Genomic DNA, 23857 nt, shown 5'->3' on the forward strand with positions numbered 1-23857 from the left:
TTTCCTTTTACTTGCTACATATCTAAAAAACTGTTTAGGATTCTCTTTAGCCTGCATGGCCAATGTTCTTTCGTAATCCTTTTTTGCTTTTCTTACCACACTCGTCACCCTTCTGGCCTGCGCTTTATACCGTTCATGTGCCTATTTTCAGTCAATAATGATCAAGGAAAGGAAAGAGTAGCGATAGCATTCAATGCCAAACATTAAGATAAACTTCTTGAATGGAAGGCAGTTTCAAATAGAGTTATGTTGACAAACTTTAATATGGACAATGAAACTTGCTTGTACCTGTGGTCTCACAGATGGTTCTTCCAAGGAAGAAGTGGAGGAATTTTTTTGAGTCATTAGAACAGGCAGCTGGCATGAAAAAAAGGGAAAAAGTGGTCCTTGTTTGAGATCTGAACAGCAGATTACGAAATGAATCCCATCAGTCATATAGGGATATTTTGGGAAAATTTGGAGAAAAGGGCAAAGCTAATAATAATGGTAAGTATTTACTGGGCTTCTGCTCAGGGCACAAACTAGTCATTACTAACACCTTGTTTCAATGTAAAGATGTGCACAAGTTTACATGGAGAGAAGGCACAAGAAATAGGAAAAGCCTCATTGACTATGTCATTGTTGATAGTGATATCTTCATGCTTGTTCAGGATACAGAGGATTTGAAATTGGAAATGACCATTACTTAGTACTAAGCAGGATAAAAATGGATATTACATTGAAAAGAACAGTATGTAAAAAGTTTTTAAAATAATTAAAGTCGAGCAGCTCTTATAAGTAAATTGTAGACTCAACTATACAACCATTATTGAAAAAAAATGAAACAAATTGAAAACAAGAACTAAACCTTGAAGACAGTGGCAAACTCTGAAGAAGACTTTCCTCTGGGCACCTTGCCCAGAGAAAAGCTTTTCAAAACACTACAATTATATGGGGTGAATAGAACATTATACAGAGGAATGCATAGTCTATAAGTTGTCAGTCAGCAGTTGGAATTGAAGAAAATACAGAAAGATGGTTTGATGTAAAATCAGGGGTAAGACAAGGATGTACATTATATCTACTCTTTTTCATCATCTTATGAAAGAAAGTGGCTTCAAGTCTGATAGTAGAATTGGAGAAGTCACATTTAGCTATTTGCTTTATGCAGAGTATGCACTCCTAAATATCTAGTGCAAGGCTCTAGGATTCTTTAATTAAATTGAATGATAGCTGAAACAAATTTGGAATGAAAATCAGCAATAAAAAGACCAAAAGTATGAAAACAGGCAGAGCTAGAAAACTTGAGCTGTATTCTGTATGGAGATGCTATAGAACAAGTAAAATATTTCAGCTATTTACACACAGTTTTTAGAAGATGGCAGGTTAGATCTGGAAATAGTCAACAGCATATGCAAAGCTGGTATGGTGGTTAGCCAGATGAATAAATTTCTATGGAATAAGAGAGAAATTAGCCAAAACACCAAACTAGCAGTATACAATGCAGTGTTTAAACTAGTTTTAAGTTATGGATCTGAGAGTTGGGTTAGAAATAAAGCACTTGATCAAGACTAGAGACCACAGATGTAAGGATTCTGATAAAAATTAGAGGAGTGAATTGATGGCATCAGTGACAGAATCATATTAAAAATGAGGATATTAGAAAAGAACTTGACATTATTAGCATTCAAGAATGTGTCAGCAGAGCTAATGTAAGGTGGTATGGCCACTTAAACAAAATGGGTGAAGAATGGTTAGCAAACAGGTGTTTGATGCCAAGATGGCAGAAACCAGAGGAAGGCCAAGGTCTCTAGGTGGATTGATTCGTCAGAAGTGCCTTTAGAAGCACAAAATGTTAGATATCACAAGTAATAGACTGATTTGGAGGAAAATTGTTGATACTTAATCATTTAGTAGTCATAGTAACTTGAACATCCCTTTTGAGGTAAATATCTGGAAATTGATGATGATGAAAAAAGAAAATAGTTTAATGAATTCAGTATCAAAGAAGCAATATTTTGCAAAGATTGACTTCAGCATCTAGTATTTTATTATAAGATACTTTAAAAAATAAATAAACCAAATTAGATTGGACCTGAATTAAATTTACTGCTTAAATAAAAAAAAATTAAAAAGGAATAGAACACTCAAATGAAATTGTCACTTAAGATATAAATATGGCTCGTTAGACTGCATGAACATTTCTAATGCAAGCTGAGGGAAACTGTTTTTTTTTTTTTTTTCGAATTTAATATCTTCATTAATTTAACACCTGTCTTATGCAGGAATATGACTTTGTGAATATTTGTCTTGTAAGACCATGTTTAACACATATACACTGCTCAAAACAATTAGGGGATATTTTAGTTTCCATCGGATAATTATAAATTTCTGCAAATAATTATAACTATTGGGTACTTTATAAATAAATATTTCTTACTTATAGATGGGGTGTAATTGATGAGATGTTGTTTAAATAATCAATATTTATTACAAATTTAACAAATTATACATTATAGCACAAAATAATTTTAACAAGAATAACAACAAGAATAGCAAAAAAACGCTTTTGGTAATTTTTAATAGGACGTATTGTCTCCATTAAGAGCCAAAACATCTTGATTGCATGGACCGGATAAGATGATCAAACAGTTCTTGTTGGATATTTCCCCACTCTTCTGTGAGAGCAATTTCGAGCTCTTGAAGCGATCGTGGTGGCATCAGTCGAGCAGAAACACGCCTACCTAAAGCATCCCAGGCATGTTCGATTGGATTGGCATGTTCTTCTGTCAAGTAATGACGAATATTTATCATCTCTTGGAGTTGTTATTGTGCGACCTTGACCTTGTCTTTGGCAAACATTTCCCGTCTCGAGAGAGCGATTCCAAAGTTGCGAAATTATGCTTTGAGATACACGACACGCTTGAACGACAACTTGCTGCGTTTGTCCAGCTTCTAATCGACCAATGATTCTCCAAGCCATGAATTTCAGGATATCATTATGCTCTGCCATTTTTAACAAAATAATGGGTGGTAGGTGACACAAGTTTATAATTGAAGTGATAATTATACACTATGGAAGTGAGCACAACAAGCCACGCTTTTATACCCTCCACATGCTAATACGGCTAAGACATGTTTCGAAAAGTCTTGCATGATTTTGTATGCAGTTGCATGTTTTACACTGTTGTATATTAAGAATATTTTAAAATAAATGTGTTACATTTGTAAATTATTTTTATAACTTTATAATTTACAAGAAAACCAAAATATCCCTCGTTTTGAGCAGTATAGATGGTTTATAATAGCTTTAGTTGCTCTGACATATGGTATTTATTTATATATATTTAATTTTTTTTTTAATTTATGTGTTTTTGAGTGAGTTAGATACATTTTCTACTGATACTGTCATTTAAAATTGATTTAAAAATCAGTAGTTTGATCAGTCTTAATTATATAATTTTTCAGTTGTGTCTAGGTGTGACCTTAGTATAATAAACTTGAAGTTAAACAAAGGAGACTTTTTTGTTCTTGAAATTTTTGAATTAATTGTTAATTTACCAGGCCTAAATAAATCCAAGGTACAGTCTTCTCTCACTACTGTAAACGCTCTGAGCATACACACAACCAACTACTGAAAGTCACCAAAGCTGTGATTTTTCAGTATGCTATGCTAAAAGAAACTAACAGACTGGACTATTCCTGCAGTCTTTGTGTTTGTCATAGTGAGAGCTGACTATGTATGGCTGATAAGGCTTAATGTGAGATTCCTCAACTGGAATTTCTTTAAAACGAAGTCTTGACCTTGTTATTTAAAAAAGCAGGTTTCCTGAACAGAATGGGTATCCATAGCATGGGCTACCTGGCACAGGATTCATTGGAAACAACCCCCCCCCCCGCCCCTTACTCCACTGAAGCAAATTTAAATTTGAGAGGCTTTGCCTCGAATCTGCTGCAGCTCTTACCAACTTTCCCAACCCGTGTTTTGCATTATAGGAGATACTGAGATAGGAGTGTTGGTAGCTTGCTCCACCTTTGCAACGAGTTGCCCTGGTGTGTACCACCTTAACCCAGTCCTGAAGATACTTTCAGGCGCAAACTTTGTTTGCTCACACTTGGATAAAGGATTAAACTAAATTTATTATACTCTAACCAAGTGAAAAATAAGCTTTCTATATCCCAACCTAAACAGATATCAAACTGTCTCTCATATGGGAAACCCTCATTGGCAGACAATTAGGAACACCCAACCAAAGAAAATAGGTGTCATAATTATAGGACTTTAGGTCATCCTGTATCTCTATACTGTTCAGTCTTTGTTACTAAAGTATGCCTGCATGCACGTGTTTATTACCAGTGTATTAATCCTTGAAGATGCCAATTTAATTTCGGTGAAATATAGGAAGTTATAATTAAATTTAAAATTTTTTAGTTATTTTTAGTCTATATTGTCAATTTTTTAAAACAACACGATACCGGAGACGTATAAGCCTAAACACCGGGATTACTAAACAGGATCAGATTTATCTTAGAATAAATTTTATTGGAATGAGTACTGTTGAAATATTTTCTGATACATCAAGGAAAGAAAATAGTGAACATGATTTAATTTTGACTTGCATATCATTAGATTTCCGAATGTTTTTAAGTTCTTTTATTCGACAGTTATGATTTATTGAGTGATTAAACATTCATTACATAAAATTATAACATTAAAATGAGTTATTACACTATTCAAAGGATTTAACTTGATGTTTGAGAACCATTACAAAACAGCTGCCAGTCCATTCAAGACTAGCAGGTTAATCAAAACTGCTTAAGTATCAACACAAGTATTTGTGTGTGTGTGTGTGTGTGTGTGTGTGTGTGTGTGTGTGTGTGTGTGTGTGTGTGTGTGTGTGTGTTAAGTAGCATAATAAGAGGACCACTCTTGTTGAAGGTTTATATTTTTGTAAGTTCTTGATCACTTCCTATACTTTTCACCTTTAAAACAGCAAAACCTTTTTAGTTTTTAATATAAAATATGCATTATAAAATAATGGTTATATAGTATATCCCTTTTCTTTTGACTTATTAAAGGCAAAAAATACATGTTCTTAATGCTAATTAATAGTTGCAAATATTGTACTTATTATTTTAACTAATTTGTATGGTTTTCTAGGTATTGTCATGTTGTAAGTTTTACATTTTGCTTTGGTTACCTAATATTTTTTCGTGTCATGGGCTGGTTTGGACTTCCATCATCACCTGCACATACCAATGCTGTACAAATGATACTGACACTTAAGGTGAGTTACTTTTATTATTATTATTATTATTATTATTAAGAGAGACCTCCAGGGACTCATTGAGGGAGACTACATACTACACGCACAAGCTATCATATTTATTCTTGAATTCATTCACACTGCTTGCACTCACAACATCCAATGGCAATCTTTTCCAATCAGGCATCACCTTATGAGAGAAAAATCTAGCCCTCACTCCCTTCTTAGTGGCATTCATTCTCAGCTTCCAAGGATGCCCTCTCATCCTTTCCCCATCCTCCATAAATTGAAAAATTCCATCAACTGAAATCCTGTATTCACCCTTACAGAAGTTTGAAAGTCTCAATCGTATCACCCCTCTTTCTCATGTTTGCTAGTGCCTGTAGTCTACAAATTCCTGATATGTCTTTATAATCAGTATTCCACAATCCTGATATCATTTTTAACACTCTCCTTTGCACTCTTTCCATTATATCAGAATCACAATGGAAACCAGACCTATGCACAATAGTCCAAGTGAGGTCTTATCAAGGCCTTGTAAAGAGGCAAAATGATATCTTTATCTTTACATGAACATTCGTTTCAACATTAAAATTATCTTTTGAATTGTATTTGTGATCTTTGCTACATAGCCCCTGAACTTCAACTTCCTATCTACTAACACTCCAAGATCTCTAGCCTCATCTGTTTCTTCTAACATAATCCCACCAATATAATATGACATTGGATATCTAATCACACCAAAGTGAATGATTTTACATTTACTGATATTGAACTGACATCCATTTTCCCATCCTCTCATTTTCAGTCTATTCAAATCATTCTGCAAGTGCTATATATCAGCAGCATTCCAGATTACCCTACCTATCTTTGCATCATCAACAAATAGATGTATGTCACTTTTCAAATCCTTCCCAATATCATTAATGTACAGATTGAATAACAGTGGACCAACTACTGATCCTTGTGGTACACCACTCGTTACCTTAAATCTTGCAGACTCGCATCCCCCACGTACCACTTCTTAATATCTGTCAGTTAGCCATCCTCTTATCCACACTAATATTCTATAATTCAAACCCATATTCTCCCATATATGCAACAGTCTACCATGCTGTGTTCTGTCAGAAGCCTTAGCATAATCCAAAAGTGTCATGGTGTATCTGTTCCCCTTGTTTAGTTCAGTGGTAACATTTTTATAAAATGTGAGCAAGTTGCTTAAACATGATATTCCCTTAGTAAACCCATGTTGTTCATCATCATGATCATCATCAAATTCCTGACATGTACCCTCAAGGGGTGTATAGGATATGATAGTACTACATGAAAAATTTACATCATTACTAACTTCCTATCTACAATTTTCCTCCAAATCAGTCTGTTACTTGTCAAGACTCCAACATTATCAGATCTTATATTTCTATCGTCTAAGGCACTTTGTACCATATCAATCCACCTATATCTTGGTCTTCCTCTGGGTGGTTTTGCTGCAAACCTGGCAGAGGACACTTGTTTTGCTAATCTTTCTTCGCCCATTCTGTTTAAGTGACCATACCACCTGAGATTAGCTCTGCTAACACATTCCTGGATGCTGACAATGTCAAGTTCTTTCCTAATATCCTCATTTTTAATATGATATTGCCATTGTTGCCATCTGTTCACGCCTATAATCTTTCTCAGGACTCTCATATCTGCGGTCTCTAGTCTTTGGTCAAGTGTTTTACTTCTGACCCAGCTCTCAAATCCATAAGTTAAAACTGGTTTGAACACTGTCTTGTATAGAGCTAATTTAGCGTTTTGACTAATTTTTCTTTTATTCCATATGAATTTATTCAATTGACTTCCTACCATACTGGCTTTGGTGATTCTGTTGTCTATTTCCATATTTAATTTACCATCTTCACTAAAAATCATGCCTAAGTAGCTGAAATGTTTTACTTTCTTCACAGGTTCTCCATTCACAACACAGTTGACATTTTCAATGATTCTGCCTATTTTCATTGTCTTTGTCTTTTTATTGCTGACCTTCATACCATATCTATTACAACAGTTATTCAATTTAGTCAGAGAATCTTGCAGACTTGTAGCCGATTTATTTAGAAGTATAACATCGTCCACATAAAGCAAAGCGCTGACATTAACATCTCCAATTTTGACATCATGTTTAATACTACTTTCCTTCATAATGTGATCCATATAGATAATGAATAACAGAGGGGATAATGTACATCCTTGTCTCACATGAGATTTAACATTAAACCATCTTCCTGTACTTCCTTTAATTCTAACTGTGACTTACAACTCAAATAAAGACTAAGTATTGCTTGATATAATGCCCCATTGACACCATATAACTGTAACGTATTGAATAGCTTCTCTCCTTTTGCACCTTGTCATATGCCTATTCCAAATCGACAAAACTTAAATACAGATCTTTGTTATATTCCCATGATTTCTCAACTATTTGTCGTAAAGTGAAGATCTGATCCTGACAGCTCTATTTGACCTTAATCCAGCTTGTTCTTCACCAAGCTTTTCTTCCACAATTCTTCTCAACCGTTTCTCAAGTATACTTGCATATATCTTACGAGGAACACTCAGTAAGGATATACCTCTGTAATTCTCACATTCAGTTTTATTTCCCTTTTTATATATGGGTACTATGAGAGCTCTACTCCAATCATCAGGAATTCTTTCCTCTGTCCAGGCATTCTGAACTATGCAGTGCAGCCACTGTAAGACTTTTATACCGCCATACTTCAGCATTTCTGGTCGAATATCATCTACTCCTGCTGCCTTTCCACATTTCAAGCCTTTGATGGCTTTTTCTACTTCAAGTATGGATATGTATTCCTGACTGCATGCCTGGTCAGTGTTTTTTTATCACTTTGCTGTCAACACTGCTTGTTTCATTTAGCAAATTTTCAAAGTAATTACTCCATACTTCAAGGATATCTTTTTCTCCCGTTTTCATATCACCTTTATCATCTCTAACTCCTTTTACAGCGCTCTTTCCTCCATTCCTAAGCTTCTTCAACAACCTCGAGAATATTTTGCCATCTTCTTGATATTTATTTTCTATGTTCTTGCCAAAGTCCTCCCCTGACTTTTCTTTAGGTAGTTTTACGTACTGTTTAGCTTTCTTACATTTGTCTCTATATTCTCTAAGAGCACAAGCTGACTTATTTGCCAGGAACTTTTGATATGCTTTCTTCTTTTCCTTCACTGCCTCTTTAACTTCCTGTGTCCACCAGGGAGTTCTGATTTTTTTATCCTTACAGACAACCTCACCACATGCCTCTAGCTGAATCAATCAGGGTTTTCTTCAAGGCTTGCCACTGAATCTCCAAGGTCTGGTTCCTGTTCTCAAACTCTTTCATTTTTTCTTCAATAATCTTTGTGTATTTTAGTCTACAGTTCGCATCTGAGAGCTGCTCAACTTTTATTTGCTCTAAAACTTTCTTACATGTTATTCTTTTCAATATGAAATTCAGTTTTATTCTGCTCAAGACTAAATAGTGATCACTTCCAATTTCCAATCCTCTGTACACTCTGGTGTCCTGCACCAGGGAGAAAACATCACTATCAACAATAACATAGTCAATGAGACTTTTCTTATTGCTTGCCTCTTCTCTCCATGTGAATTTGTGCACATTTTTATGTTGGAACATGGTGTTAGTAATAACCAGTCCATGTCCTGAGCAGAAATCCAACACTTATTTGCCATTATTATTAGCTTTGCTCTTTTCTCCAAATTTTACCAAAACATTTTTGTATGTCTGACAATCGCTTCCTACTCTGCTATTTAGATCCCCAACAAGGACCAACTTTTCCTTTTTCATTGTGTCAGTAGCTTTCTCTAGAGCCTCAAAAAATTCCTCCACTTCTATCTTAGTGGAGCCTTCTGTGGGACCATAGGCACAAATAAGTCTCATTGTCCAGTTCCCCATTCTGATATTTTCCCAAATCACTCTACTTGACACTGCCTGCCATTCAAGATGAGCCTCATATTCTGTGTTGAATACTATGGCTACTCCTTCTTTTCCCTGATTGTCATTGCCTTACAATCAAGGAAAAGAAGGAGTAGCTCATTGCAAATTAAATTCGCTGTCAACCCATTTCTGAATGCATGCCCTAACCAATTTTTCCAAAATCTTCATCACCACTCCTGAGATACTAATTTTTTGATAGTTGGATACATCGGTCTTTGCACCACCCTTGTGTAATGGAATTACCATACGTTAGTTCCATTTCTGCAGAATCTTCCCTGTTCTGAGACATTTTAAACAGCCTGGTCAAAGGAATAGTTAGTCAGCTGTGAACACTATTTTGGGTTTACTAAGGGAATATCATGTTTAAGCAACTTGCTCACATTTTATAAAAATGTTACCACTGAACTAGACATGGGGAACTGATACACCATGATACTTTTGGATTATGCTAAGGCTTCTGACAGAACACAGTATGGTAGACTGTTGCATATATTGGAGAATATGGATTTGGATTATAGAATATTAGCATGGATAAGAGGATGGCTGACTGACAGATATTAAGAAATGGTATGCTGGGGATGTGAGTCTGCAAGATTTAAGGTAACCAGCGGTGTACCACAAGGACCAGTGGTTAGTCCACTGTTATTCAGTCTGTATCTTCCCTGTTCTGAGACATATTAAACAGCCTGGTCAAAGGAATAGTCAGTTCAGCTGAACACTCTTTTAGCACACGTGCTGATATCTCATCAGCCCCTATTGCTAAATTTTTATTCAGTTTGTGCAAGAGCTCTAATACCTCATCCTCATACATCCGAATTTCTTCATCCAGTGAAGAGGTAGCAGTGAGCTTAATGTTGTGTACACCAGGTTGATAGATTTTAACAAAATGGGCACTCATTAGTTGAATAACTTCTTCTGCATCTGTTACCCCTCATGCCATCTGCATTTAGAAGAGGTATTCTTTCATATTCATTCTTTCTTTTACTTGCAGCATATTGATAGTATTCATGTGGGTTGTCTTTATGGTGCAGAGCCAGTTTCCTTTCATACTAGGACCGCTTTCGGTACAACAGTTGTTGCGCACACCAGGTTTCTAGCCTGCTGCTTATAATTTTCATAACAGGCATCATCTTTATGCACACAGTATTCCTTCCACATCATCTGTTTCTTATGAATCTCTTGCTGAATAAGATTACACATTCATTTGACTCCTACTCTATTTATTCTTTGAACTCTTATGACACATTCTGATATTGAATCATTTAAGTGTTGTTTAAATGCTTCCCATACTCTGTTGATATTCTCCCCATCCAGCAACCGATCCCATTTGACTGAACCCAGTATGCTCTTCAGTTGGTCATAATTTCCTGCTTTGTAGTTCAGCATGTAACCTTTTCTGAATGAAATATTCATAAACTTAGTCACTTCCCAAGTGAGTACCTCATGATCACTGTCGCCAATCGGACAGAATAGGTATGTCTTTAACTAAAATGCCCTCTGACACTATAATCAAATCTAACACCCTTTGACCTCGAGTTCCTTCTGTCACATGCTGCTTGAGGAAATTATTCCACAAAAGCTTAATAAATTCGTTTTCATTCTTCTCATGAGATTCTACTGTTACCCAATCGATAGTTGGATAATTAACATCCTCTATTATGATTATTCTCTTTGCAGTCATCTTTTCTATTTGGTGATGCATTTCTTTATCACTAGCAACTGATTCACCAGGTCTGTAACAGCACCCCACTATATAATTGCTCTTGCTGGATTCCATCTCACACCAGATGGCTTCAAACTCACTGCCACATGATATACTGTTAGTAGTAGTAGTACTACAATCATAGGTCTCAACTCTTAACTGGATTCAAATCATCCAATATATCATTAGCATCACGTCCCCACCTCACCTATCCTCTCTCTCCTTCCTAAAAATACTGTACCCTTTGCACCCAATACCAGTTAGTATGTCTGATTCTGATAGCCAGGTCTCACTAATACCTACAATCTGAGGTCCCAACATATTGACCAAGGCTACAAACTCTACTCCTTTGTTTGTGATACTCCTAGCATTTGTGTGCAGACATAATAATTTACCTGCATGTTCTTTTGTATACTCTTGTCTGCTGTCTGCATGACACAGTTGGACAACTTTCAGATTTCTATTCTTCTCTAGGGTCTTAAAAATGTAGACATCTTTGCAGATGTTTGATGGGTCTGAACTGGATGAACACAAAGTCAAAATCGTTCTCTCCTCATCAACATTTCCATGATAAAGCCCATTCCCATCATTAACACAGTTATATAAGATTGTTGCTCTTACCATTCCTCCCTTTATAATTTAATTTCTCTGACTGTCTGTGTTAGGTCTCACTCTCTGTTAGGTTTTGGATCATATAGTCATGTTTTTCATGTTAAAATGCAAAGAATAATTTGGAAAATATGAAGTGTTTATCTTGTATATGTTGCAGCTTGAGAAATAATTAATACATTTAAAAAAATGCGTAGAACTCTATATTAAAGACATTTTTGTTAATCTTTCCTCCTTTAATGCCTTTTTATTCTCCAAAGGAAGCCAGTAGACAGATGCTTTAGCCAAAACTTTTGGGTTAGGGAATAATCTCTACCTTTGCTATTACCAACAGTTGAGTGCATGTCTACTAGCATGCTAGATGACAAAATGCTGAGGATGATATTATTATTGTTACAAGAGACCTCCAGGGAGTCGGGACTCATTGAGGTAGACCACATATCACTCACATTACCTGTCATATCTTCTTGAATTCATTCATGCTATCTATACTCACCTCCTCTAACGGTAAGCCATTTTCAAACATAAGTTTTAAAAGAGCTAAACCGTGAGTAGACATAACTATACATAATAAATAACAGAAAAACTCATGTAGAAATATTATTTAATAGTATAATTTTTGCCTGTGTGTCACAGGCATCTTCAGTACAATTAGGTGCAAAAATTAAACACTAACTGACAATTCCAAAAAGCGCCACCTAAGTAGCTGGTGTAAGATAACTAAAAAGGTCAATAACTTTCCTAAAAAAAAAAAAAAAAAAAAAAAAAAAAAAAAAATTAATACAATAAAAAGTTAGGAAAGATTAGCTGATTTGTAAAGTACTATCTCCCATAAAGGGGATAAACGTAAGCCGTCAGATCTGTTTAAGTTAGGAGAATGAAATAGAGTTTCACATGCTTCTTTATAAAGGTGTTCCATGAGAAACTGACTTTTGTGAAGAACTCTTGTCTTTCTCCAATGAACTCTGTGTCTAGTGAAGATGGCATGTTCTGCAAGTCCAGACTTTTCAGGTTTAAAGTATTCAATATAAGATTGGTGTTCTTCTAGCCGAATGGAGGCAGATCTTCCCGTTTGTCCGAAATAACATAATCCACAAGAGCACGGAATCTGGTAGACACCTGGATGATTAAGATGTGGAAGCTTGTCCTTTGGAGAAGCGAGAAAGGTGGAGATTTTTCTAAACGGTCGAAAGGCAACAAAAATATTCAGTGGTTTTAAAATTTTTGCTATACGTTCACTGATGCCTTGTATATAAGGGATGGTAATGCGCGTTATTTCCTCTGTGTTTGAAGAGGGAGACATATTAAATCTACTCAAAGTTCTTTTAATGAAGCAATTCTTATAGCCATTAGATAGAAAGGAAGAAGTTATATATCGTATTTCTTTCTGTAAAAGATCGTCTGTAGAACAAAAGGAGTGGGCCCGATGAACCAGTGTTTTAATAGTTCCTGTCTTTTGACTGGGATGGTGATGAGATTCTGCATGGATATAATGGCCTGTATGAGTCTTCTTTCTATAAACTGAGAAATGTAGGTTACCATCTGGTTGGCGAAGAATTAGAAGATCTAAAAAGGCTAACTGCTTATTTGATTCTACTTCTAGGGTAAACTTGATCCTAGGATGAAATGCGTTTAACTTATTGAGAAATTGTTGAAGTTCATCAGAAGAGCCATTCCATACAGCAAAAATGTCATCAACATATCTGAACCAATGAATTACTACAACAGGAATTTCCTTCAGACATTGTAAACTTATTTGATTTTGTAATAAATTCTGGTTATTTTTCTTTTAAAAATAAGTTGTATCAACAAATTGAAGGAACAGCAACGGGTAATCCTCTCTCTCCTGCTATCTCCAATTTCTTTATGGAACATTTTGAACAACGTATCTTTGACAATATTTCTCCCAGACCTACTCATTAGTTCAGATATGTCGATGACATTTTTGCTGTATGGAATGGCTCTTCTGATGAACTTCAACAATTTCTCAATAAGTTAAACGCATTTCATCCTAGGATCAAGTTTACCCTAGAAGTAGAATCAAATAAGCAGTTAGCCTTTTTAGATCTTCTAATTCTTCGCCAACCAGATGGTAACCTACATTTCTCAGTTTATAGAAAGAAGACTCATACAGGCCATTATATCCATGCGGAATCTCATCACCATCCCAGTCAAAAGGCAGGAACTATTAAAACACTGGTTCATCGGGCCCACTCCTTTTGTTCTACAGACGATCTTTTACAGAAAGAAATACGGTATATAACTTCTTCCTTTCTATCTAATGGCTATAAGAATTGCTTCATTAAAAGAACTTTGAGTAGATTTAATATGTCTCCCTCTTCAAACACAGAGGAAATAACGCACATTACCATCCCTTATATACAAGGCATCAGTGAACGTATAGCAAAAATTTTAAAACCACTGAATATTTTTGTTGCCTTTCGACCGTTTAGAAAAAATCTCCACCTTTCTCGCTTCTCCAAAGGACAAGCTTCCACATCTTAATCATCCAGGTGTCTACCAGATTCCGTGCTCTTGTGGATTATGTTATTTCGGACAAACGGGAAGATCTGCCTCCATTCGGCTAGAAGAACACCAATCTTATATTGAATACTTTAAACCTGAAAAGTCTGGACTTGCAGAACATGCCATCTTCACTAGACACAGAGTTCATTGGAGAAAGACAAGAGTTCTTCACAAAAGTCAGTTTCTCATGGAACGCCTTTATAAAGAAGCATGTGAAACTCTACTTCATTCTCCTAACTTAAACAGATCCGACGGCTTACGTTTATCCCCTTTATGGGAGATAGTACTTTACAAATCAGCTAATCTTTCCTAACTTTTTATTGTATTAAATTTTTTTTCTTTTTTTTTTAGGAAAGTTATTGACCTTTTTAGTTATCCTACACCAGCTACTTAGGTAGCGCTTTTTGGAATTGTCAGTTAGTGTTTAATTTTTGTGCCTAATTGTACTGAAGATGCCTGTGACACACAGGCGAAAATTATACTATTAAATAATATTTCTACGTGAGTTTTTCCGTTATTTATTATGTATAGTCATTTCAAACATGCACTGCTCTGTGAGAGAAAAATCTGGCTGTCACCCCTTTCATGACTGCAGCCATTCTCAACATCCACGAATAACCTCTTCTCTTCTCTCTGCCTTCCACAAAATTTAAAATTCTATTTACTAGCATCCTCTATAACCCTGTCAGAAGTTTCTCCTGTTTGCTAATGTCTGCAGTCCACATTTTCTGAATGTTTACTCTAATTTACATTCTCTAGTTTCAATATCTTCAGTACTCTCCTTTGCACTTTCTGCACTGTATTTAGATTAACTTGGAAATCAAGGGACCAAATCTGCACACAGTTAACCCAGATGTGATATCAAAGTCTTGTAAAGAAGCAAAATGACTTTCTTATCTTTACATGTTAGTGTTCATTTCACCATTGCAATTATCCTCTGAGTTGTTTTGACAATCTTTGCTATTTGGCCTCTGAACTCCATCCTCATCCACTGAAACTCTAAGATGCTTAGCCTAGTCAGTTTCTTCTAGCATAATATCCTGCCAGTGTAATACACCATTAGATATCTTAACACACCAAGTGCATAACTTTACTAACATTGAAGTGGCAGCCATTTTCACATGCTCACAATTCTAGCATATTCAAATCATTCTGCAGGTACACTGGGGTGAACATCTACTGGGATACTGATCATGGTTATCTCCCCACAAAACATTAAACTGCTGTTGAGGAGTAATATTAGAGTGAGATCTCCTTGATCTACCAGACGAAGAAATCTGCTCTAAAATGTAAGATCAGGGAGTGACAGCCATGAAGAAGAATACTTATACATAGAGATAATTGCCAGGTTTTCCCACCATGAGCATCATTCCTTAATTTCATTACTCCTAAACCACCAACATCTATGAAAATCTGTAGTTATTCTCAAACTGACTGATATTGTGGCTCTGCCATCGGTGTCTGATGTGGCACTGAAGATCATGAGAATAAAGACTGTAAGAGCAAAACACCAAAATGAGAAAGATCACCCATCATACTTTCGAGCATGCCAAAGGTGAAAGGATGAAAAAGAAATCCAGCAAATTAAAAACAAACTGTGCATCACATATCCAAATTACCTCTGGATATGTGATACCACTAATTCATAGCATCTAGTGGCAAACTAAGCTGGCCTTGGTTGACTGAGTGGTTAGTGCATCTGCTCTCCAACAACTAACAGGCTGTGGATTCAAATCCTGCCATGGGCATGTATGTTTGTAATTGTCTTTAGGTGGGAGATGAATTTAATTACTGGTTCACATGAGACTCACATTCTGTATTGGAGGTCTGAAATGGCTTGAAAAAAGTTCCATGTTTGGTCTCTAGAGCAGAGTTTTTGGACCAAGTAAAAAAATTAATAAAAATACAATATATATATATATATATATATTATAAAACAGAAATCCTTAGCCCACCCATGGTACAAATGAACTATAGGTTTACAAATAAACCTTTTCTGGTGGGAGCCACACAAAAATCTCTTATGCTGAGAAGGCAACTGTAAAGAAAATGTCTGTAGGGACTTTAACGCATATATCAATCCCTCCTCATAATTACGACATCCCTGAACAGTATGATTTACTTGTTGTCACTCTAGAGTTCATCAGAGAAAATAATAGATACATGTACTCTTTCCAGTGGACACGTTAAAAATGGTCCCACTACATAAAAATCCACTAATTAAAAAGACAATGGAAGATGTAGCACAGAAGGTCAGACATGCCTTGAGGTCCTCTAATGCAACATTTCCCAAACTTTTGGATGTAAAGGCACCTTGGGAAACATTAAAATATTTGACTGAAATATGGTAGTATAAAAGTTTTACAGTGCCTGCACTGCATAGTTCAGAAGGCATGGACCGAGGGGCGAATTCCTGGTGATTGGAGTAGAGCTCTCATAGTACCCATATATAAAAAGGGAAATAAAACTGAATGTGAGAATTACAGAGGTATTTCCCTACCGAATGTTCCTGGCAAGATTTATGCCAGTATACTTGAGAAATGGTTGAGAAGAATTGTGGAAGAAAAGCTTGGTGAAGAACAAGCAGGATTCAGGCCAAATAGAGACTGTCAAGGTCAGATCTTCACTTTATGACAGATAGTTGAGAAAGCATGGGAATATAACAAAGATCTGTATTTAAGTTTTGTTGATCTGGAAAAGGCATATGACAAGTTGCTGAGAGAGAAGCTATTCAATATGCTACAGTTATATGGTTTCAATGGGGCATTATATCAAGCAATACTTAGTCTTTATTTGAGTTGCAAGTCAGCAGTTAGAATTGAAGGAAGTACATGAAGATGGTTTAATGTTAAATCTCATGTGAGACAAGGATGTACATTATCCCCTCTGTTATTCATTATCTATATGGATCACATTATGAAGGAAAGTGGTATTAAACATGATATCAGAATTGGAGATGTTAATGTATGCTATTTGCTTTATGCAGATGATATTATACTTCTAAATAAATTCGCTACAAGATTGCATGACTAAATTGAATAACTGTTGTAATAGATATGGTATGAAGGTCAGCAATAAAAAGACAAAGACAACGAAAATAGGTAGAATCGTTGAAAATATCAACTGTGTTGTGAATGGAGAACCTGTGGAACAAGTAAAACATTTCAGATATTTAGGCATGATTTTTAATGAAGAAATTAAATATGGAAATAGACAACAGAATCAACAAAACTGGTATGGTAGGAAGTCAATTGAATAAATTCATATGGAATAAGAGAGAAATTAGTCAGAACACTAAATTTGCTATATACAAGACAGTGTTCAAACCAGTTTTAACTTATGGATCTGAGAGCTGGGTCAGAAGATTAGCAAAGCAAGTGTTCTCTGCCAGGTTGGCAGGAAAATGACTCAGAGGAAGACCAAGGTATAGGTGGATTGATACGGTACAAAGTGCCTTAGACGATAGAAATATAAGATCTGATAATGTTGGAGTCTTGACAAGTAACAGACTGATTTGGAGGAAAATTGTAGATAGGAAGTTAGTAATGATGTAAATTTTTCATGTAGTACTATCATATCCTGTACACCCCTTGAGGGTACATGTCAGGAATTTGATGATTATATTCAATACAAAACACACACAGCGAATATTGCAAAAATCAAATGCAAATATTAGGTTTTTAGCATCTTACGTACACATTTGACATGCCACATTATCTTATATTTTTATATAGATAGATATATTGTTATTGTACATTTACAGTACAAGCACATGAAACGTAAAACGATTAGTAATAAACAAAATACAAATTAAAAACCTAAAAGAAGTTTAATAACAATTTAATGTGATGGATGTGTTTCAATGCTGCTACACAAAAAAAGTCAATATCAAGTGAAATATTTGAAACTGCAATTCTTAGATTTCTTTCCAATTCTTCCATTGATAAGTAAGACCTGTGTTTAATTTTAATTACCAATAATGACAAACTAAACATTTCGTAAAACATTTAGTTTGTCATTTTAATTCTTCAGCCTTTCTTTGAAAAAATTCAATTGTCTTACTCTTATATTCCCCATGAACAGTATCTAAATGGCGACAGTTTCTAGGGTAGCATGCAATCATTTGATAATTGTTTCCAGCAGATTACACACACACAGGTTTGTTTGGATCATTATATGATTGTATAAACCCATATTTCAAATAAGAAGGATTGTATTTTCGAATTTTTTTCATACGATATTTTTTGCCTCTTACCATCTGGTGCTGAAGACAATGCGGACTGTTTTGGTAAAATATGAGATACTGTCATTTGTGAGTCTGTTTCTGCTGGTTGTTCGCTAGATTGTTTTTTCATCACTTATCCATCTCAGAGTTACATTTTTAACATAGACCAGATCAAATAATAGCACCATATACCGATACTGGCACACCACAGACTAACAAGATGAAATTAGTATATTATGTGAATATGGGGATACCCATATTCACATAATGCATTTATAGTTCTGATGCAGATCATATGTATCCACTTTTCTGCACTTGCCCTGAACCCCAAGCACATTTCTTTCCCATATATCGCCTGCACCTGTGTACACCAGCAATGAAATATTAATTTAAAGCGTGAAAAACGTGGCCGTTTTAAATTAATAATTTAAATTAATAAATTAAAAGCACAAGATTTTGCATTTTGTAAACTTTTTTGTGCTTCTTATCAGTACCTTTGAAATGAAACTTATATGAATAAGCATATATTTACTAATATTCATTAAGCACCAAAATATGCAAGAAGCAAGATTTGTGAACCATCACCAATGTGTGATTTTTTTTTTCCATTAGAATATAAAAAATAACCAAAAAGAATAATAAAAATTAAATGTTTCTTTTAAGATAAAAAAAATCTACTTAGTCTTAAAACATTTTAAATTTGTTTACATTATTTCATAGCTCCCTCAACAAAACTAACAGCCCCAAGAGGGCCATGGCCCACAGTTTGGGAAGCGCTGCTCTAATATATGGCCTATCAAGGTGGCACAGATACCTCCATTTCCCCAGAATATTTCCTTAAAAATATTCAATATTTTTCCTGATGAATAAAAAATTATAGATACTGGCCATCCACAATTCTCTACAAAAGAAAAAATCCAAGGCTAATGGAAATAAAACCATTCAACATAGGAAGCCAGATGATACTACCAAAATAGTAATGATAAAAACATTCCTACACTGGAATTATTGTGGATTTGGTCAAAACATCGATGACATTGCTGCTCTCTTGCAGAAGCATTAACTAGTATGCTTCTGCCTGCAGGAAACATTCCTGACACTGACTGACAATTCAGCATTAGGAAATTCTACCATTATTTCAGAAATAATGGTAGAATTTCCTAATGCTGAATTGTCAGTCAGTGTCAGGAATGTTTCCTGCAGGCAGAAGCATACTAGTTAATGCTTCTGCAAGAGAGCAGCAATGTCATTGATGTTTTGACCAAATCCACAATAATTCCAGTGTAGGAATGTTCATTCCAGTGTAGGAATGAACCTGCCCACAGAGGAGTTGCCATTCTTGTAGGCAGCCGTACCCCTTCCAGCAAGCCCCACTTAATACAAACACAGAAGCGTTTGCTATCCGACTCTAATTTGAGAATTTAATAACAGTATGCTGCATCAATATCCCTCCCACTGCGAATATCTCTCAAGATGACCTTCGTGACATCATATTGCAGTTACCCTCCCTTAATTTTCATTGGTGATCTAAATGGACATTACATTCTGTGGGGGGTGGGTACATAAACAAACATCAGAGGAAGAGTTGTTGAGCATATACTTGACAATAATAATCTTTCTCTCCTAAACACAGGAAACAATACTTTCTTCCATATGCCTGCTCAAACCTTCACCGCCATCAACTCAAATATCTGCTCACCCTTCATTTTCCCGCTCTTTAAAGTTGGAAACTAATAAGAATTTATTTGGGAGTGATCATTTTCCTGTGATATCCACTTTTCTGTGGGCAACTGTGCAACCTATCACAGATATCATGATGGAAAAATGAGCAAAGTTGACTGTCCCACCTTCTCATCATTAGATGAATTTGATTCTGTGGTCAGCTCCTCTTCCGTCAGTGATGCAATGAATCATGTGACAGTGTACTACACAAGCAGCCACAACTGCATTTCCTAACACATCTACTGTTAGGAACAATGGACGTAAAGTTGCTGATACCTTCAGGGAGACCTGCTAAATCATCAGCAATGTCCACTTATCCTCTTGAGCTTTTTGAACCAAAAAAGCAAGAAAACACCAAATTCTCTTCTCTTCAAACAGCACCAAAGAATACAACACATTGATCACTAAAGAAGAAATGAAAGCTGTTTTGCTTAAGTACATCCAACTGCTGCTGGACCAGATAATATCTATTACAAGATAGTAAAACATCTGTCAGCATCATTGATGGATCGGCTGCCTTCACCTTGACAACAGAATTTCCTGTGAGTATGTTTCCAGATACTTGGTAGAAGGCAGTTATTGTTACTGCTTTTCTTAAGCCAGGAAAGGATTCAAAAATCTCCAGACAACTACCATCCAATTGTTCTGACCATCTCCTTATGCAAGATTCTGGAGAAAATGGTTCATCTTTTATGGTTTCTGGAGAGAAACCACTTTTATTTTATTTTATTATTTTTTTCAGAACAAAATCTGAATTCCAAAAATATCATTATACTGCTGATTATCTGGTCTGGCTGGAGGCATACATTAGAAATACCTTCCTAAAACATGACTATCTAGTATCATTTTTCATTGATATGAAAAAAGCATAAGACGCTGTTTGGAGATTTGGGATACTGAAAGACTTAACAATTTTGGTCTCAGTGGGAATCTCCTTTTTATCAAGAACTTTTTACCAACAAAATATTCCCAAGTCTGAGTGGGAACTGCTCTTTCCTGACTGTATACCCAAGAGGATAGCATTCCATAAAATTCAGTTTTAAGTGTCATGCTTAAAACTGAATTTTATGGTAATTCCCTATATGTGGATGACTTCTTTACCATATCACATTAATTTAATATGAAGGTCATAGTAAGAGAACTTGCAGCAAGCCATTGACCATCTCTCAAAATGGGAGCTTGCAAATGGGTTCAGACTTGCACACAAACTGTCTTCTGCTGTGTGTCACACAGCAGAAGACACTTACCCCAGATATATTTGAATCATTTAAATTTACAGTACATGCAGGTTATTTTGCATGGAAAGGGAAGATATACAAACAATTGACTGGGAAGTGGACTCTCTTTTTTCTTCCCTTTAGCCAATTTCTAATAGAACATTTAGAAATCCTCGCTATGAATGTACCACTCTCAAACCGTTGGTTTGGCTGTGCTATGTTGATGTGTTTGGTATTTAGCTATGTAGTCCAGACACATTTTTAGTGCATTTAAATAGCTAACACCCTGAAATCCACTTCACAGTGGAACAGGAAACTAATGACTGTCTGTCCTTCCTAGATACAGTAGTCACATGCCTTCCGGATGATTCATTATCTTTTTCTGTTTATAGAAAATATACACATACAGGGAGATATTTGCACAAACAATTACACCATCATCCAGCATTGCTTCCCAAAAATATGATTTACTAAAAACACTAATGCACAGAGCCAGAACTATCTGTTCCAGTGACATTGCTCTTACTACTGAACTCACTCACTTGTGTCACACTTTTTAGCCAGTGGCTATAATCTCCATAGAATAGAAAAAAATACTAAATACTCCCTGGAAATCCCCTCCATTATGTAATACACAAGACTACAGCAAAACTGCTACCTTCCCATACATTCAAGGCAGGCACTTACAAAAAGACATCTAAAGTGCTTAATAAATATCAGCTCTGCACTGCATTTAAACCGTATGTCAAATTGGCAACTCTCATCTGTTCATATAAGGCCAAATTCTCTCCTTTATCACTTCAGAGTATATGAGGTGCCTTGTACCTGTGACCTGGCTTACTATGGATAGACAGGAGGAACTGTTGACTTCCACCTTGAGAACATAAAATATACATTTGCCACTATTGTTATAACAAGTGGGGACTAGCAGACTTTGTATTGGATATCCTTTCACACAGGATCAGATGGAAGAAAACAAAGGTGCTATTACCAAAGTCATAAATCAAAGAAATTTGTTTTGGAATTAGCAGCAGATTTAAAATATTCACTAAACTTCAACAAGTATGGCTGTATCAGTTTACTGAAAATCTAGGAGACAATCATTTTAAGATCAAATTCTTTCATTGTCTGTAACAATTTTTTTAAACTAGTTCTGCTGTTATGCCAGTTTGTTATAGAACTGTTTCATGTTCTATGATAAACCGTGTTATTCATCTTTTCTTTCTGTAAACTATCAAAATACTCCCCTCTCCCATTGTCTATCAGCAGCTCTTTCAAACACGTGGAAGGAATATTCTCTGATATTCCTTGTGCCTGTCTACACACACGCAGTTCAAAATCATAGAACCTGGTGATATCTTCTGTCAGCAGAAGCATTATATCAGCATTATTATATACAGCTGAGAGCTTGCATTAAAATATATCAGACTGCATTGCTCCAAAGGTGCATAACATATCTGGACTCACAAAGTTCCCTTCAAGCAATAAAATGTATAGGGCTACAGAAATAGATGGACTTTTTCAGAATCAACACCTTTTATCTCTCAGTGGAAAGTACACTTAGATATATGCTTCTGTTTGATTCCAAACTACATTGGGATAAGGAAAATGACATTGCAGATACTGCAGCTAGGTCAGCTTGTTTCTTGATCATCTGCCTGTACCAATATACTGATTTCTGGCAGATTATCTTGCAATAGAAATAATAAGTTCTACCAAATTAAGCCTGAAATTAAATTATGGCAGTCTAGTCTGCACAGGATTAAAGAAAGGAAATTGTTCTTGCTCGGCTCTGCACAGATCATAGTCATTTCACGTACTCCCTCCTGTTGAGGGGGTGATGACATGCCTTTCTGTGGATTTTGTAATGAACTAACCATCACTCATTTTAATTGACTGTCCTCATTTAATGAATGAGCACAGTCATTATTTTAGCCATATTCATAATCTGTCTGAGACCTATACACCCAGGCAGATTTTATTGGACTCAAAAAAAATGTTTGTTTTTTAAATAAAAATTTTTATGGGCAATTAATATCTTTTTCTGTATATAGATAATTTACAATATTTTTATTTAAACAGTATTGTTTCCTGTATACACCCTTTTAATACCTTGTTTATTAATGTTTTATGAACTTTTCACATTTTTTCTATAGATTGTTTGATATTAGCTTGCTTTTTATCTATCTTTTTTATACTTTTTTTGTACATCTTTCTTTTTAGAATTACATTTATATACATTCTTATCTATATCTAGTTAAACCATTTTTACTATTTTTTTTTAACATGCATGCTGCTCTGATCATTTACTGGTGCATTATTACCACAGCCATCCTTGTGCAATAAAACATCAAACAAACAAATCATATTTACAAATGACTATTTCTACTATAAATTTGCCAGTTTTATCTTTTTACTCTTTGCATCAGATTGTGAATTCTATTAGTACCTGTAACAAGTTGGTACTTTTTTTTTCTTTTTTATATAAACTCCACATGAGAGATCACAAACTTCTTTCACACAGAGTACTTATGTTCTTAGTTGTGAAGTTGTATTCATTGGGGGGGGGGGGGGGGGGAACAGTAAGATGAATAAGGCTATTTCAAGAAAGTGGTAGA

The 23857-nt window shown here is 35.4% G+C and overlaps 1 protein-coding gene across 3 annotated transcripts in view; it reads left to right on the plus strand.

Annotated features, from left to right (window-relative positions):
• The window catches only part of frj (membrane bound O-acyltransferase domain containing farjavit), a 158735-nt gene that overhangs the window by 66496 nt on the left and 68382 nt on the right, over positions 1 to 23857 (plus strand). For all 3 annotated transcript variants that reach the window (XM_090398599.1, XM_090398600.1, XM_090398601.1), the window contains one exon: positions 5141 to 5267. In XM_090398599.1, the coding sequence (XP_090254725.1) occupies positions 5141 to 5267 (127 nt within the window). The remainder of the gene's footprint in view (positions 1 to 5140; positions 5268 to 23857) is intronic.

The sequence above is a fragment of the Typopeltis vanoorti genome, chromosome 9, assembly GCF_054136105.1.
Source record: "Typopeltis vanoorti isolate ZY-2024b chromosome 9, IOZ_Tvanoo_1.0, whole genome shotgun sequence".
Lineage (NCBI taxonomy): Eukaryota > Metazoa > Arthropoda > Arachnida > Uropygi > Thelyphonidae > Typopeltis > Typopeltis vanoorti.